This window comes from Rhincodon typus, chromosome 26 (genome assembly GCF_021869965.1).
Source record: "Rhincodon typus isolate 14 chromosome 26, sRhiTyp1.1, whole genome shotgun sequence".
Taxonomy (NCBI): Eukaryota; Metazoa; Chordata; class Chondrichthyes; order Orectolobiformes; family Rhincodontidae; genus Rhincodon; species Rhincodon typus.
The window spans coordinates 5,852,448-5,871,380 of record NC_063357.1 but is presented as its reverse complement, the minus strand read 5'-3'; the positions used below and the strand labels follow the sequence as shown (position 1 = coordinate 5,871,380).

At 43.5% G+C, this 18,933-nt stretch overlaps 1 protein-coding gene across 3 annotated transcripts in view; it reads left to right on the top strand.

Moving 5' to 3' along the window:
* The window catches only part of gdpd1 (glycerophosphodiester phosphodiesterase domain containing 1), a 44,888-nt gene that overhangs the window by 22,794 nt on the left and 3,161 nt on the right, over positions 1-18,933 (top strand). For all 3 annotated transcript variants that reach the window (XM_048612587.1, XM_048612586.1, XM_048612588.1), the window contains 7 exons: positions 7,982-8,117; positions 10,434-10,479; positions 12,046-12,167; positions 13,171-13,260; positions 14,517-14,650; positions 16,539-16,598; positions 17,278-17,329. In XM_048612587.1, the coding sequence (XP_048468544.1) occupies positions 7,982-8,117; positions 10,434-10,479; positions 12,046-12,167; positions 13,171-13,260; positions 14,517-14,650; positions 16,539-16,598; positions 17,278-17,329 (640 nt within the window). The remainder of the gene's footprint in view (positions 1-7,981; positions 8,118-10,433; positions 10,480-12,045; positions 12,168-13,170; positions 13,261-14,516; positions 14,651-16,538; positions 16,599-17,277; positions 17,330-18,933) is intronic.

Genomic DNA, 18,933 nt, shown 5'->3' with positions numbered 1-18,933 from the left:
ACCGGTCCTGATGCCTTAAAGGAATGGTGAATGTGCACACAAAGGTCCCTTTGATCCTTGGTCCTTCCCAAAATCCTACCATTTGTCATCTATTTCCTTGCCTTGTTTGTGCTGCCCATGTGCATCATTTCCCACTTTGCCAGATTGAATTCCATTTACCACTGATCAACCCCATCTGACCAGCCTGACTACTTTCTCTTGTAGTCTGAGGCTATCCTCATCAGCACAAAGTCCACTAAACCGAGAGGAATGTGTGTTATGGGATAAGTAGCCCACATGATGGGATTAGACATGGATTAATTGTGCACAGCAATTATTTAAAATGTTGTGTTTCTTAGGAATGACAGTCATTGTGTCTTATTTGCTAAATGTTCTCCCTGCCCCCTCACTCCTGAAATTAGGCCTGCAGGCTGACTTGGGATTGTTTTTGCTGGAGTTCAGATGAATGAGGGGGGGGGATCTTGTAGAGACTTAGAAAATTCTAACAGGACTGGACAGGGTAGAGGCAGGGAGGATGTTTCCGATGGTGGGTGTGTCCAGGACCAGGGGTCACAGTATGAGGATTCAGGGTAGACAATTTAGGACTGTGATGAGATATTTCTTCACCCAGAGTGGTGAGCCTGTGGAATTCATTACCACAGGAAGTAGTTGATGCCAAAACATTGAATGTATTCAAGAGGCAACTAGATATAGCACTTGGGCTGAATGGGATCAAAGGTTATGAGGAGAAAGCAGGATTAGGATATTGAGTTGGACAACCAGCAATGATCGTGAAGAATGGTGGAGCAGGCTCGAAGGGCCGAAACGCCTCTTCTATGTTTCTGTGACTCCTGCTGCTTATGATTTAACCCAGAATTTCCTTGATCAGTGGAAATTGGAAACATTGGCAACCAGCTGGACTTTAGTGGAAGTGGGGTTTGCTGCAGGATCTTGAACCTGTTCAGAGCTGGGGTCTGGAAGTGTGGGCAGGGCTGTTTAGCGTCGCCCTCTCCAAATTCATCTTAAAGATAAAAGCACCTTCTTGAGTCATGTGTTTCCCAACCAGCGGCTTAAATGCATCTTGGGGAGGAAATCCTGTTACCAATTTATAATCGAGATCATTCATTGGGCTCGTACTTTATTTGTACATTAAAGGGGCACTATGATTTCTGTTCGGGCCAGTTGGATTCTGAGTTCAAGCTCTGTTTCCAAGACTAGAGCCCATGCTGTAGAAGACCAACACACCGGTGTGGTACCAAGGGAGTTCTAAGGTCCACAGTCTGATTTGTTGTCTTTGGGATAAGATGTTAAACTGAGCCCCTGTCTGGTCTCTTTGGATGTGAAAGATTCGATAGCACTCTTTTGAGGAAGAAGGGCAGTTCTGTACGTGGTCCTGATCCTGATCACTCTTTACAACTGGTGCCAACCCATTAATGTGACCTCATAATGTAGAATGTACAGCACAGAAAAGGGGCAGCAGGTCATTTGGTCCAACAGCTCTAACCAGGTTATTTACCCCAAAAGTACTTTGTCAACCTAGCCGGATTCTCTGTATTCCTTTCTCCCTCCTGAAGCTTATCTAACTTCCCTTTAAAAGCAGCTGTGCTGCATGTCAGTGGTGGCCCTGAGTGATGAGATGTTTAAAGTCCCACTGCAGGAGTGAGTGCAAGTATCTGGGCTGATACTCAAATGGAGTACTGAGGGACCCCTACACTGCCTGCTGTTCCTCAGATGAAACATTATGCTAGGCCCCAGCCGCCTACTTGGCTGTATGTAGAATAGCTTTGTAGGAGCTTGCTGTGTGCCAATTGGCTGCTGTCTCTTACATTAGAACATGAGTTCAAAAGTACATAATTGTTTGTAAATTGTTTGGATATCTTGTGTTTACGAAAGGCACTGCAATGCAAATTTGTCTTTCTTTTATTGTCTCAACCCCACCCTGAATTTCTGATGTTTTCTCATGGCAATCCTACATTCATGGTTTCTAGTTTTGGATGCCACATGTGAAAACTTCTCTTTGTCTATCCTATCAGATTCCTGTAGGGTCTCTCAGACTTTTGTCAGATCACTTTGCGTTCTTATCTCTTTGAAAGAGTCAGTCTGTGCAATCTTTCTGGATTGATAATGTTCAGGGCCTGGAACCTAGCCATGTCGTGATTCATTGATTTGGCTGCGAGCAAGACCCATCAACAACAGCACTTTGTACCTTTTAGTAAACTGCCCTGACGTTTTTTCAATCTATTCTCGAGATAGGAGTGACACTGTCAAGTGACTGTCTGTTCTGCCCTCTGCAATAATATTGAGCCTGCTTCCCTCGCTGGAATACTTGGCACAGATGGTGTTTTCTGTCCAGGTGTTGGACAGTGATTTCAAGGAATTTTGATATTGAAAGGATGGCTAGTGTATGTTTACCTCAGTATGATCATAGATCCAAGGGATTCTTGCTCTCAGCAAAGGATGCAGGCCTGGACTTGCTGCTGATTTTAATGAGTGCCTCTGTTTCATGTTAGTAAGTGTTTGCACAGAGCACGACAAAATGATTCACTTGTCAATGGGGTCCTTGCTTGTTCCACAAAAACCTATTCAACAGAGACATCCTGCATTCGTATAGTGCCTTTACACAGTGAAACATCTGTTCCGCTGAAGCTACTACAAAGTGTACCAGGATGCCGCCTGGGTTTCAGTTGTGGAGAGAGTTTGGACAGACTGGGGTTTGCTTTCCTTGGAGCAAAGCAGACCAATGGGGAAACTTGATTGAGACAAATAAAATTATGAGGGGCGTTAAATAGGCAGACAGGAAGAGATTTTTCGTCATGATGGAGGGATCAATGACCAGAAGGACATAACTTTCAAGGTAAAGGGCAAGAGGTTTAGAAGGGATGTCAGGCAAAACCTTTTCACCCAGAGGCTGGTGGGAAAATCTGGAACTGACACCTGTTGGGGTGGTAGAGGCAGAAACCCTCATAACCTTTTAAGAAGGATTTAGATGTGCACTTGTGCTGTCAAGGCATTCAAAGCTAAGTGCTAGGAAATGGGATTAGAATAGTTAGTCAGTTTTTGACGGGCATGGACACAGTGGACCAAAGGGCCTTTTTTCTGTCCTTAGATCTCTGACTCTATGAAATCAACTTTGATCCTGAGAAACTTGAGGTGAGTTTACAACAGGTAATCAAGGGCAGTTTTAGTGCAGGTGGGCAGAGCAGAAAGGTTGCTGGAGGGAGTTCCAAATTTGAGGGCCTAGACATCCAAAGCCATGGGCCTAGTAGTGGGGCAATCAAAGTCCAGAATGTGCCAGAGACTGGAATGAAGAGGACTGCAGAGATTTTGGGATCGTGGGCTGGAGGAGATTATGGCAACAGGGAGGGGTGAGGTGATGGCAAGATTTAAAAACAAGCATGAAAATTTTTTAGTCAAGGTGTTGCTTAACCAGGAATCAGTGTAGGGATGCAATGGGAAAGGCACTTGATGTGATCTTAGACATGGACAGCAGTATTTGGATGACCATAAGTTTGCAGAGGATAGAATGTGGGAGGCCACCAAGAAAGTATGTTGGAATATAGTCAAGGCTAGTGATTAATAAATTTTTAGCACCTTTTTTAATCTGAAAGAAATAAAACTTGGGTGAATGTACTCTGGTGTTAAAAGCCAACATTTAAAAATGCACCTTTTCTTCACAGCCTCTCTACCTTTTTGGGGAAGAAATGGTCACAAAGTTTGACTTCTGGAAAGGAGCTGCTAAAGCTTTTTATTGTGACTGCCCCCAGCATCAAGCTGTGGGCCATCAACCTGCTGTATGGTTGACGAAAGGCCTCCTGTGAGGTATAGGAAGGATATGAAGCTGTGCTGCAGAATGAGTCATCGCCTTCAGGAAAAGAGGGCGGGGGAGGAATTTGGACAGGAATACAGGAACAAATAGCTGTGATGGTATCGGTTGTATAATTAACGTAATGTCATAATCATTGCTTTGCCTTCTTAAAACGAGAGAAGCACAGGTTGGTTCCTCCTACAAGGAGTGAATTGAAGAAACTCCATTAAGTCTTAATGCTCAATTGGAACAGATTAAAGTTTAATGTAACAAAGAACAACAGGATGTTCATTTCCTTGTTTTTCTTAAATTCACCCTTCACATCCTTCTAAGAGCCGAAATGTAGCAAGACGGTTCTACTTAATTTTTCCCCAGTCAGGACAAATGCAATACCAAACTTCATACAATCTCAACAATTCCTACTGCAGAAGAAAAGGCTGCTGATGGTTGGCGAGTCAACTCTCATTCATTTTCAAAACTTGAATTTTTCTTTTTGTATTGCTAGGTGTGTATTAGTGCCTATTTATTTCTTCATGGCAGCCCCTCAGCCAATCAGCATCCTTGCTTTTGTCCTAATGAATGTATAATGAAAAGCTTCAGCACTATGTCTCTCCTGTCCAGCAGGATTCAAATCCTGTACAACCAGTCCCAGCTGGAGTATTTCAGAAGAGGCCAAAAAAATTGAATGGTGTCTTCTCCTTGGGTTCTCTGTTCAAAGGCAGGTCTGCAAAGAGATCTTGGAGTGCAGGTTCATAGTTCCTTGAAAGTGAAATCCCAGATAGACAAGGTAGTGAAGAAGGCATTTGGTATGCTTGCTTTAATTGGTCAGTGCATTGAGTGTAGCAGTTGGGAGGTGATGTTGTGGCTGTACAGGACATTAGTTAGGCCACTTTTGGAATACTCCATTCAGTTCCAGTCTCCCTGCTACAGGAAGGATATTGTGAAACTCAACAGGGTTCAGCAGAGATTTACAAGGATGTTGCCAGGGTTGGTGGGTTTGAGCTATAGGGAGAGGCTGAATGGGCTGAGGCTATTTTCCCTGGAGTGTTGGAGACTGAGGGGTGGCCTTTGTAGAGGCTTATAAAAATCATGAGGGGCATGGATAGAGTGCATAGCCAAGGTCTTTTCCGTGGGGTTGGGGAACATACAGCTAGAGGGCATAGTTTAAGGTGAGAGGGGCAATGTATAAAAGAGACCTAATGGGCAACTTTTGCACACAGAGGGTGGTGCGTGTATGGAATGAGCTGCCTGAGGAAGTGATCGAGGTGGGTACAGTTAACATTTAAAAGGCATCTTGGTGGGTATATGAATAGGAATAGTTTAGAGGGATATGGGCCAAATGCTGGCAAATGGGATTAGATTAATTTAGGCTACCTGGTTGGCAGGGACGAGTTGGACTGAAGGGTCTCTTTCCATGCTGTACAGCTCTGTGACTGACAGTGCTATGACCTCCATTAGGGCAAAGAGGCTTTTCCTGAATCTAGCCTAGCCAGGACAAACATTGGCACAAGTCATCCACCTATCTGCAGACTGCCAGACTGCTGCCAAGTGAGGTTTCTGAGTTGCTGTGGCAGCATACATTTGTAAATGCACATGATAACCTGGCACTATGGCTAGTGATGACAGAGGCTATAATTACTTTCCATCATGTGGTTTCTACCACCCTCCATTGGTGTATTTTGGAAGGATTTTCAGGTCGTTACTCACACCAGCTGAGGTTACATTGAAAGACTCTCCTTCTCAACCTCTCCCCTTGCCTGAGGTGTGGTGACCCTCAGGTTACAACTGCTCTACCGAAATAGCAGTTGTACGATATCTATAGTGACTTTACTGAACCTCTTTGTGGCCAAGATGTGAATGCACCTTCCATGGTCATCAGACCCTGGACAGGAACTTGAAACCAAAGCTTCTGAGCTGAAGGAAGGGATGCTACCCACTGCAGCACAAGGCTTCCCGTGGACAGCATACAGAGGAGACTTAATAGAATGATACTGGAGATGAAAGACTTTGTCTGAAGAGATGGGAGAAGTTGGGATTGTCCCAACCCCCAAATTACCAAGTTCAAAACCATAAAGGACATTGATTGAGGAGGCAGAAACAAACTGTTTCCACTGATAAAAGTTTGAGATAATTGGCAGAAGACCCTGATGGAAAATTAAATTTAATCTACGCCGAGATGTAAAGATCTGGAATATACTGCCTGAAAAGAAAATTGGAAAAATGTTGGAAAACAAACATTTCCAGAATTGTGGGCAGAGGGCCTAGGACTAATTGGATAGCTCTTTCAAAGAACTAGCATAGGCATAATGGGTTGAATGGCCTCAGTCTGTGCTGAGGGACTCTGTGATTTATTTACAGGCCATTTTAATACTAATTTTGTCAGCCCTTCTCTTTCTTTGCCATGATCTCCCAGCAGTAATGAGACAGCAGGGAGGTTGGCAACGTTATGAACAGAAAAATTCCACACAATGGTAATGCAGTAAGATGACCAGATCATTAGTTTATTGAGATGAAAATATTAGTCCAGACACTGGACAATATTCCTCTGCTTCTTTTTGGCAAAAGTGCCCATGAGTACAGATGGGGCTTCAGTTTAAACCCTTGTCCAAAAGATATTGGTTCTGATGACGCAGCACTCCCACTGTACCACATGGAGATAGGTGGCCTTTCTGTTTGTGCTCAAGGCTGTTGAGTGGAACTTGAGCCATTAGCATTTTCTGAAAAAACTGCTACTCACTGAGCCATGGATGGTATTGAGGAAACATTTTGACTGGGGGCTTTTTACCTCCAAAGGTGCCCTGATGAGGCAATGTCAATGGAAAGCAGGTTCAAGACTCTGACTGGATTTTAGAGGGAAAGTGGATCAAATTGAAACCACATAACCAATTAGCAACACAGAGTGATTATGTTTAAAAGCTGTAACGTGAATTGTTACTTCAGATAACAATTCTAAGATGTTAGTGGTGTTTTTGCCCCTGCATGTTAGGTTACTGTAATGACTTGCATTTATATAGCACCTTTAACATCCCAATGCATTTCACAAGAGCATGATTGGACAAAAGTTGATGCCTAGTCACGTAAGCCCATTACTACCCAGTTTAGCATATGATCCAGTTATTGAGGTTATTTGCAAACCGTGCAATAAAGTAATGGAAAATTAGGTGTGGGGACTCTCATTGTGCAGTGGTAGGAGGTCAAGGTTCAAATTCCACCTGCTCCAAAGGTGTGTAATAACATCTCTGAAAATGTCAATTTAATATAAAAATCTAGGTGGGATGAGAATCTCTGAACAGTTAGTGGTTGATGAATTGTGACTGGAATTGGGATCTGTTTGTGACATTTCTAGGATGCTGACCTGATCTTTTTACCTGATTCTCTCGAATAAAGGAAATCACCTCTCTCTTTCTTCTAACTCCAAAGATTGTAGGCCCACTCTACTCAATTATTCCTATGAAGATAGCCCTTGCATTCCAGAGTTGTGTTTAGTGAACCTTTGTCACAGCCTCTTTCTTGCAAATGTACCATTCTTCAGATATAAAGACCAAAATTGCACACACTACTTTGGATATTATCGGATCCAAGCCCTATAAAATTAAAGCAAGATCTCTCTAATTTTATGCTCCAGTCCTCTCCACGTTGGGTGAAGAAACCCACTTTTCTGGGAACAGAGGAAACTGACGAGATTTAGTAGAATTTTTTTAAAGTTGTGAAGAGTTTTGACGGACTGTGAGCATGAATTTGGTGGGCCAAATGGCCTCAGCCTGTTTTCCTTATGACTGTAAGACATATTTATATTTGGGGAAACTGGTACAAGAAATGATTAATTTTAAAAATCAAGCATTGCCATATGAGAATAGAATGAGAGCAGGAGAAATTTGAGCATTGTTGAAATGCTTTCGGTGCAGGTAAGAGCAGCATTTCAAGGGAAAATGGGATAAATTCTTGAGACAGAAGCAAGGACAGGACAATGCAGACGATTTGACGTTTAACAGTATCAATGTTATTTATCAAGTTTAGAACAACTGACTAAAGCTGTCCAGGAAGTTAGCATTGGGGGTGACAGTGCTGCCATTTTTTTTTTAACAACTCTTGCATCTTATCATTGATTAAAATAGAAATTTACAATTGGACCAGCTTTCTTGACCAGCTTTCTTGCTATTTGTAAAGGGAGTGTTGTTTGCTGTTTAACTCTTCCAGTGCCGTGCAGTTGGGAACAGAGATGCTGGAGCTTGATTGTCACATTACCAAAGATGGCCAAGTGGTTGTGTCACATGATGACAATTTGAAAAGAACCACAGGGATTGATGTGGACATAGCTGACCTCATGTTCTCAGTAAGTGGCAAATTTATGAAAGCTATCTTAAGCAGCTCTTGTATTTTCCTTAAATAGATTTTGTCACTTTGCACTACCTGGCATAGAAATTCATTTAACTTGCCAGCATCTTTCTCGTGCACGGTGAATTGTCCTTCATTAAATGTGATAAGCCATATTGCGCACAGCAAGATTGCAGGAACAATACAAAAGGGCAGACCTGCATTGGTTGAGGCAGAAATATAGGATAGCACATTTAGCTCTTAGCTGAACAGTAACAAGGCATCTCTCAGATCCCATGAGCAAAAGGCATAGGCAGCATTATATATTGTTGCAATGATACTGCCCCTTGCTCTGCTGCTCCTCCCTCAGCGCTGTCTTTCTGACAACACGTTGCTGGCAGTGCAGTGCTCCCTCAGTACTGACCCTATGTCAGTGCAGTGCTCCCTCAGTACTGACCTTCTGACAGTGCGGCACTCCCTCAGTACTGAACCTCTGACAGTGCAGCACTCCCTTAGTACTGACCCTCTGACAGTGCAGCACACCCTTGAGGCGCTCCCTCAGTGCTGACCCCCTGACAGCGCAGTGTATATGTTGTACACATTGGCCTGTATTACTTGCTCATGTTCTGGAGTGACTTGGACCCCTTCGTTCTCTGACCCCATCATGATTACTAAGCTGATACAGGGTGTCTACTGTTTGTCCAGAGCTGTGAAACCCTTGCACAATTAAAAAAAAAACAAGCAAAATGCCAAGTCTCCCCAGATAGAATTCACACCTCAAAAAATGACCTGACATATATTGTGATGTGACTTTATGTCCAAGATATTTAATTAGCTGTGAAATGTTTTTGGAATGTTGTGGTCGGCACTATAGCAATGCAAGTGTTTTTTTCCCTTCTTATGACCCAACCTAATGCAAGATGAATAATGATTGGAATAGGGCAGCCTCTAACAGCATCTTTAAACCTGCAACTTTTAAAACCCGGCCACCCAGCTGCTGCTCAGACTGTCCGGTTGAATGTCCTATTGTGCAATGTTTAATCATCAAACCATACATCCTTGCGTAAAGGCTTGGGTTAAGAATTCAACATTTGGAAAAAATCGCTGCCACAGAATGGCAATGAGTTCAAAGCTGCAACAGGCAAGTTTAGGATAGGCACAGAGAAGAAGATTGTCAGCTGGGTAAGTGCCAAGATGGGAGGGTTGCGGCAAGGAGACAGACTCGGGGTCTGTCCTGTCACATTCATTCCTGACAACAGTCTGAAATGACAGTTGAAATTCTTGGAATGACAATTTGAGTTGAATAATACCCCAGTCATTCCTGACTGCTATCACCACCAAGTCTTGTAGCATGTTAGTAGCAGACCTGTCCCTTATATCTGAAGGTCCAAGCCCCACTTCAGGAGTTCAGCTCCAAACCTAGAGCTGACTCTGATCGGGGTCTCGAACGTGGAGGGTTGCTGTCAGGAGACTGCAGATGAGGCTCCCTCTATCTTTGCAGAAAAGAAAGACTTTGCATTTCTGTAGCAACTTGCACAACCATGGAATAACTCAAAAGTGTTCAACAGCTCATGAAGAACAATCTCATAGTGAAGCAGCAGTATTCCCAATCCTGATTAGATTAATTTCAGAAGGCTCAATCACATGACTTACAACCCCACTCCTGTTATCATCTGCCTGATCTGTCCTCTCCTGTGGGAATTGGTACTAAATGGCAGTCACAATCCCCAGAATCCTTTATACTCCACAAACTGCTGTATTTATGGAGTGGTTTTATTGTTAGATGAACCAAAACTAGATTGTACCCTAGGGTGTATTTTGCTTCCTGAATCATTTGGGAGACCCCGGGTCAATCTGAGAGGGTTTGCAACCCAAGAGGACGCTAAATATGTGAAGGACAAGGTCAGATGGATTGGTGAGCTACCAATGCCTGAAGCAATCGACCTAATTTACGATCTTAATTGAAGTCAACTGAGGTTATGCGAAAAGCTTAAAAATATAGTGACAACTGTGGTTATATGATGCAGACCAGATGTGCAGTAGGAGGAATGATTGCCTCTTGTTCCAGGGTTTCCCCAGGACCTTCTGTCCATTCTCAGCCCTTCCTCAAAAGAATTAACTGTTGCTGCATTGAGTGTGTTTGTACATTGAACTTGTCTCTTGCGTGACTGTTCTGTGACTGTTGACTTCTATTTTTGGAACGAGAAAGTGGTGAGGTGTATCAAGTGACTGTTCCACATCAAGGCTCAGATAATTGATGTACATATGTAATCTGTTTTTTTTTCCTTTCCCACCCCCCCATCTCCTTTTCCTGCCCACTGCCAACCTCTTTCAGGAGCTCCCGCCTTACCATTGCAGGCTGCATGTCTCTTTCAAGAAAGGTGAGAAGATCTGCAAATCGCGTTAGCTAGTGAAGCAGCCTAAGGCTGCAGTGTCCCTGGAAAGCAGTCACCCTCCAGCCCTCCACCCCGCCCCCAAACACGTGGGTGGCTTGTACCATCTCACCAAATGCTGAAACCATTCTGGCCAAGAATCTCTGCTGTGATGTTTTATGCAGTAATATTAGCTGATCTTTAGAAGTGAGCACTTAGGGGGTATAAAAGTGACATAAGAGAGAGCATGTACTTTATGATGTACAGCATCAACTTTGTGACCTGTGGATAAGGTTATTGTCTCTAGTTGAATTGTATTCTGATAGATTTCAGCATGTGAACTTCAATTTAAACCATCCCACTGCACCATTGGTTTCTTCTCATAATTAGCCAGTAATGGTGACTAAAGTAGCCACAGTCCTCTCTGCTTCAGAAAGTCCTCTGTATATTAAGTTATTTTTCTGCTGAACATGTATAAGTAGTGGGATGGAGCCCACAGTGGGACAGCAGTAGGCAGATTTTGGATATATCATGATTACTGAACTGATACAGGGCCCCAGTCTCCACCCAGTTTCCTTTTGAAATTACTGATGCCCAACTAAAGTTCTGAGGTCCCCACCCCAGTCCTTGTACCATCAGCCACTGGGAATAGATTTTCCTTGACTACGTCTTCCAACCCATCTGTCAGCATATCCCTTGGTTCTTAGATAACAAGGTGTAGAGCTGGATGAACACAGCAGGCCAAGCAGCATCAGAGGAGCAGGAAAGCTGACGTTTTGGGTCTAGCATCCAGCTCTACACCTTGTTATCTCAGATTCTCCAGTATCTGCAGTTCCTACTATCTCTGAAACAACTTTAACTCACTTGGTTCTTTTCTGTTTGTGTTCCTATCCAATTCTCCTCCTTCCCCTCCCCAGATATTATTCATATTAACTTCTGCCTGTGGTAGCAAGATCCCCACTCTCCATTTCCTGGATAAAGCAATTTCTCCTGAATTTCCTGTGGAGTGTAAGAGTGATTCCCCTAATTATAGAGAGATAGGCAGGAATGTTGAGTAATCAGACCAGTTGTGATCTTTTTGAATGATGGGCAGGCTCGAGAAACTGAATGGCCTGCCCCACTCCCGATTTACATGTTCACATATTAGAATGAAAGGCTTGCTCAAAATGGTGAGTTTAAGGGAGTGACTTTAATGGTATGGAAGAGCAGTTTGGGGTACTTCCAGAGTTTGGGACCCATGAAGTTGAAGACAAGGCCAGTAAAGGAGGAGCGAAGGATATAGGGGTGGTGTGATGTACAAGAGACCAGTGTAGGACTGACATTGAAGGAAGTAGGAATGTGTACTTGTGGGAGAGAAGTGGGGATTGGCTTCAAGGTGCTGTGCCTCTGTCAGAAGGCACTGATGCACAGAAGTCTGAATGTCACAAGCAGAAGAGTCAATCCTATCCCCTTCCCATCAAATGGCATCCCTTGGTAACTGTTTAGCCTGTGTGCACTGTGGTGCAGTATGACTTTGTGCAACTAGTCCAGTGCTACCATTCATCCTGTGGCTGATTGTCGGTCCTTTTATTTTAGATAGCTTCTGTGTGGGTGGAGAAGAAAGAAAGATCCCTCTCCTGCGGGATGTATTTGAAGCCTTTCCAAAGATTCCCATCAACATTGACATCAAGGTCAACAGTGATGCTCTCATTGAAAAGGTAGCGAAAAGGGAAAAAAATAAACTTCTTATTAAGATGTAAAATGAAGAAATATTGACAAACACTCAGCAATGCAAGCAGCCTCTGGAGGGACAACAACAAGGCTCACATTTTAAGTTTGATGACTAGTATCAGGATTGCTCCTGATGTGATCATCCTATTCTGGAGCATTAACTCTCTTTCATTCCTCTTCACAGATGCTGTCTGACCTCCTGAGGTTTCTAGCACTGATTCAGTGAATTCAGCCCACTGTTTGATACACTCTCACAGCCCAAACTTTGGCCCAGAAACTTTCTCTTTTTAATTAACAATTTACAGCATCCCACAGCGTGCAGGGTTGGGGGGTGGGGTGGGGTGGACCTTGGTGTCATGTTTATGTCACTGAACTAGTGAACCAAAGGCCCAGGCTAATGCTTAAGGGTCGTGGGTTCAAATCTCACCACGACAGCTGGTAAAATTAAAATAAAACTAGGAATGGTTACCGTAAAATTAGGGTCGAGCATTGTTAGACAATCAACTGATGTTCACTCATCCTTTAGGGGAAAAAAAAATCTGTCCTTACCTGGTCTGGCCTACATGTGATTCCAGATCCACATGAATGTGGACATTTCTTAAGTGTCCTCTGAAATGGCTGAGCAAGCCACTCTATTCAAGGTTAATGAGGGGTGGGCAACAAATGTTTGTCTTGTTTCCACATCTCATGAAAGAATAAAGACAAAAACCCAGCGATAGGAACAAGTACCAATGGTGGCTCCATCAAACTGGATGGTGACAAGGTGCCTGAATTAGAGCACAATGCAGTTGAGATTCTGAAGGTGATGACAGGGAGGTGTAAGGTCATGGTAATATTGAGATGTCGTTGGAGTCACAAAGTGTGACTTCATTTTGTTTAACAAAGTCTTGATGTTACAAAGTGGAAAGCTGTATAATGAAACTGGTTAATGTCTCTGGGTTTTCTGAATATCCTAACTTCACGGGGTTTGGTGTGTCTGTTGTCTGGCAGGTATCAGATTTGGTGAAGGAGTTTAATCGACAGGACATCACTGTCTGGGGCAACACCAGTAACGATATTGTGAAGAAATGTTACAAGGTGGTAAGTCTTGCTGCAATAAGGAGGGTGATGGCCTAGTGGTATTATCGCTGGACTGTTAATCCAGAGATCCAGGTAACGTTCTAGGGACCCAGGTTTGAATCCCCCCATGGCAGATGGTGGAATTTGAATTCAATAAATATCTGGAATTAAGAGTCTAACGATAACTGTGAATCCAATGTTGATTGTTAGAAAAACCCATCTGGTTCACTAATGTCCTTAGGGAAGGAAACTGCCATCCTTACCTGGTCTGGCCTACATGTGACTCCAGACCCACAACAATGTGATTGACTCTTAACTGCCTTCTGAGCAATTAGGGATGGGCTATAAATGCTGCCTAGCCAGCGATGCCCTCCGTGAATAATTAAAGAAAAAAAAGGAGATACGCCAAGAGATCCAATAGGGAATTCGGAAGAAACCTCTTTACCGGCAGAGTCGTGAAAGTGTTAAAGTTTAGCTCCTCTAAACCAGGGCTACCAATAGATAGTAAAGATTCACATTGCTATTGGAAGAACAGGAAGTTCTCCTGGTGTTTGGCCAATGTATCTACCCTTCGATGCTAAGGAGTACCAATTAACTGATCTTTCAGATCATTGATGTTTCTGTGCAAACTGTCTGTTTTGTTTATACAACAGTGGCTGCATGGCCAAGTGTGGTTGGGGTCTTTTCTTTTATATTTTTCCATGGAATATGAGTGTCACTGGCAGGGCCAACATTTATTGTGTATCCTTCGTTGCGCTTAAAATGGATGATAATGAGATGCTGTTTTTAAGTGCTGCAGTCCACATGCTGTAGGTTGACCCACAATACCCTTAGGGAGGGAATTCCAGGACTTTGACCCAGCGACAGTGAAGGAACGGCGATATATTTCTGAGTCAGGATGGTGAATGGCTTGGAGAGGATGGTTCAGATAGCGATGTTCCCATGTATCTGCTGGTTTTGATCGTCGAGATGGAAGATGCTGTCTAAGGAGCCTTGGTCGAATTTCTGTCACTGAATAATTTTAAGGCAGATGTAGATAGACTGTTGCTGGGTAGAAGAGAATCGAGTTATCAGGAGTAGCTGGGAATGTGGAATTTGAAACACAAACTGATCAGTTATCATTTTATTGAATGGCAAAGCAGGATTGAAGGACAGAATGTCTGTCTTCTCCTAATTGGTATGTTCAGACAGGCAATGACTGGCTGTGCTCTTTACATACAAGCTTCGTAACTTGTCGATCCTTGTCTGAAGTGCTTTGCTCTTTGCTTCCTTGACAGAATCCGAATATTCCAATCTTGTTCAGTCTGCAGCAAGTGCTTCTACTTCTAGGGTTGTTTTACACGGGGCTCCTGCCTTTCTTCCCGATTCGGGAGCAGTTCCTGGAGATCCCCATGCCCTCCATTATGCTGAAGTAAGTGAACTCTTAGAATGAGACAAGTCTGCACTCAGCCACAGGGCAGTACGCCTATGCCAGGAGAGCTGGTGTCGGGATTGGATTTTGTTGCCATCTGCATGGCCATTGAGTAGATTGCTGTTGCCGTAATAACACCCTGTTGGGTGGATTGGCATTGTAAGGGTAAATCAGCAGTGTGGAGCAGATTGGCATTGTCATTGGCAGATCATTTGGATGAATTAGTAGTGTTAAGTATGGCGAGTTGATTCCTTTACATAGGTGGCGTGGCTAATTCTTGTCATGCCTTCTGTTTGCTCTTCTCCCTGTTAGGTGTCATTAACCCCCACCTCCCAAACACACACACAGTTGCGCTATGGGTTCGCAAGCATTGGTGCTCTCCATACCATGCTAAGCTTTGGCGTGGATCAGCCACCTGTTCAGCCACTAGGAATTGGGGTCATTGTCTGATCATGTTGTGACTCCACACGCCATCTACAACAGGCATGAGGGACAGTGCCATGGAGTGCAATCCTGCCTGAATATTTCCACCTTGTCAGCAGTATTTTTTGAAGTTGTTAATGACCCTTCACCAAACCCACTGACTCTATTTCTCCTTTAGCCTATCTCCAGCAACATCAGTTTTGTAACAGGTATGTCAATAAAGCAGGATTTAGGAAAATCAGTAAAGGAACACAGGAGGGGGAGTATGCCATTCAGCCCCTCAAGCCTATTCTGCCAGTTGATTTTACCTGCCATTGTTTCATCTCCCTTGGTTCTATGACCAAGCAAAACTCTAGTAACAAAAGCAAAATGCTGGAGATCTGAAATAAAAGCAGGAAGTGCTGGAAAGACTCAACATGTCTGGCAGATCTGTGGAAAGAAAAATCGAGTTATTGTTTCAAGAGTTGATGAATCTTTGCAATTGGAAAATAGGTGGAAAAGTGATGGGTTTTTTTTGTAGTAAAGGTGGGAAAGAGCAAATAGAACAGAAAAGAAAGTGATATTAGAGTTCACTGATGTCAGAAAACCAAAGGCAAGGGTGTGGTAACGAATGTAGAGAAGAGATTTAGATCCACAGTAGGTGTTAATTGCAGAACATGAGTCAGCTCTACTGAAAGCAAAACTGAAATCAGCCAATGAACAGAGAAGTGGGGGTGGTGCAGAGGGAGAGGCAGCAGGGGATACAAAATGGAGGATAAAGTTGATAGAGTTCATGTTCTGAAGTTGTTGAGCCTAGAAGACTACAAAGTGCCTAAATAAAGTGAGGTGCTGCTCCTCCAAGTGACTCTAGGCTTGACTGGAAAACAAGCAGACCAACAACAGAAATCAGAGTGTGGGACCAAGACAGTGTAGTAAAACGGCAAGCATCTGAAAGGTCAGGGTCATTCTTGTGAACAGAGCGGAGGTACTTTGCAAAGCAGTCATCCTGCCTGCATTCACTCTCCTCACAAAGTCTATCAATCTCGGTCTTGGCGAATTTCACTTGACCCGCCAGTTTCCACAGCCTTCTGGGTCATGTGTTTCCAATTGTACCTTCTGTGTGAAACACTGCTGTCTGATTTCACACCCAAATGGCCAACATTACACAGCCTAAATTTTAACTTTCAGAAGTTTAAAGGTCACAGTCTTTTTCCTGAAGTTTAATGCTTTGATCTTCAGTTCGTGCAACCACCACACCCCACCGTACGTGACAGACTCCACTCTGCGCCAAGTGTTGTACATTTTAGCTGCGCTCTCCAGAGACGGGCCTCATTTAGAAAGGTCTATAATGCTGCCACTCGATGTTTTCACAGTATTGGACATGTCATGAGTCCCTGTTACAGCTGACACTGGCGAGGCATTAACAGGAAATTGATGCTACATTTCCTTCTCCCACCAAAATAATGTATTTTTGTTTCACACCTAGGTTAAAAGATTCAAAGAAGATCTCCAGGATGTACCGGTTTATGATTTGGCTCGCTGACACGTGAGTTCTTGCAATGGAACTGACACTGAGTTGCTTGTTCCTCTATATTTGTCTTTCCCATCCTCCTCCCCTTCCCCTGCTCTCTCTGCCTGTCTCTCTCTCTTACTGGATACAAATGACACCAAGAGTTATGGGGATGGGGGGGTGGAAAGAGCGAGATGATTAGCCATGATCTTGCTGAATGACAGAGTAGGCTCAATGGGCCGAGTGCTCTCTTCTCTTACTTATTTCCTTTGTTCCCATCTGTATCTCTCTCTTCATCTCTCTCTCTCTCGCTGCTGTACTCTCCATGTCCCTCTTTATGGGGAAACTAACTTCTCAATTTCCCTGTGATGACAGGCTGAGATTGGGGGAACTCAGATTTTGGGGGAATGGGGGTTGCCTCCGTCTTGCACTCATGCAGCGAGCTCTTGGGCTCTGCAGAAATGCATGTTGATAGTTAATGGAGTTAGAAGGACATGGCACCCTGACTGAGCTGGGTATTACTTGGGCCTGTGCCATGGTTGGAAGGTATTGAGGTAGCTCTTTTAATTCAGCCGGGGTAAAGTGAAGCTGTTTGTCACACTGCTCAGTTCTCTGGTCTTTGCGAAAACCCTTGAACCGCTGCGTAAGAGTAAATTCAGCTCTACTGAGGATATGACTCCCAAAGTTAATTGTGGTATTTCTCATTTCCACTCAGTTTGCTAATGAGGAAATCTCTGTTCGAGCATCTGAAAGCACGAGGAATTCAGGTGAAACATGCACTTTTATTCTGTGATGCCTGTGTGACTTCAACATCTAAGAGCTCTGCAGAAGGAGACTAAGTTCTTTGTCTTGTTTTACTTTAATCAAAATCTGGAAGCACTTCCTCAAAGGGTTGAAATCAAAGCAGAAATTGCTGGAGAAACTCAGCAAGTCTGGCAGCATCTAGGAAGAGAGAGAGAAAAACGGAGTTAATATTTCAACTCTACTTTGGAACAGGACTCAATATTAACTCTATTTCTCTCTCTCTGCACAGACACTGCCAGACCTGCTGACTTTTGACAGCACTTTCTGCTTTGATTTCAGATTTCCAAGGTTGGCAGTGTTTTGCTTTTATTATGTATCAGAGTTGATTTGAGTTTCAAGTCCAGCCCAATGTCCCAGTCGGGACTGCACTATTGAAAGGGCCATCTTTCTGATTAGAACATCAAATGGAGACTCCTGTCTACCTATTTCATCTGGATCCCAATGCTAGAAGATGAAAGGACTTGTTCAGTCGCTGCCATCAAAAGGGAATAACATCAGTTGTCTAATTTATTTGAACTCTTTCAATGCTCAAAATGTCTGCCGTGTTTATCAGCACTAGTTGCAGCATTAATAGTGCATTGGCTTTAAGACATGCTATTTACGATAGCTTATGAAAGCAGTCTTCTTTTGACAATGGAAGTCTCACTCACCAGTCCCAAACCACCACTGGGTCAGCCCAGGATTACTTTGCAATCTCCTGATTCTTGTGTACAAACCCTGAATGGTGACTTCTGTGAATTATACACAGAGGGGAGGCTATTCAGCCCATCAAGCCTGAAGTGCTCTCCAATCAGTCATACACCTCTGCTCTTTCCTCATAACCCTGCAACCTTCTACTATTGGATCTGCATCCATCTCCTTTCAAAAGCATTCCTGATCGCAACAGCTCTTTTCCAAATTCTCTGAACTCCGTGTTTCCTGGTTACCAGTCCATGTACAAGTGGCCACGGCCTCCCCTTATTATGACAGTGAAGATTTTTATTACATATCTATGGAACATTCCCAGCTTTATGGAGGAAACAAAAATGGTGCTGGTAGGAGCTGGTCCTGGATACCTTAATTACAGAACTCTGGGTTTTGTTTATTGCGAAAATATATCTTATCATAAAAAATCTTTATGTACATACACAGGTCCTAAAGCAGTTCTATACAGTCTTTGCATATCCAGAAAAATGAACCTTGGATCTGATATTCCCTGCAGTTGCAAAACAAACCCAAAACATTTCTTACTTATGCAGGACACTATTTACATACATTGAGGCATGAGAGGGTCTGATAATTAAATGGATCCTCACTGTATTTTGACAGAAAGACCTTAGTGGTCTTTCCCCACTGCGCCTTGGCAGCAGCTGCCCCAAGCTTTAGTACGTCACTCAGCATGTAGTCCTTTACCTTGGAATGTGCCAATCTGTAACACTCGGTCAAGGCCAACTCCATGCTGTGGAAGACCAACAAATTTTGGGCAGACCAGAGAGGATCTTTCGCCAAGTTGTTGGTCCTCCAGGCACAATCAATGTTTGTCCTGTTGTATGTCCCAGGGAGTGGACCATATAGCAGAGTCCTGCAT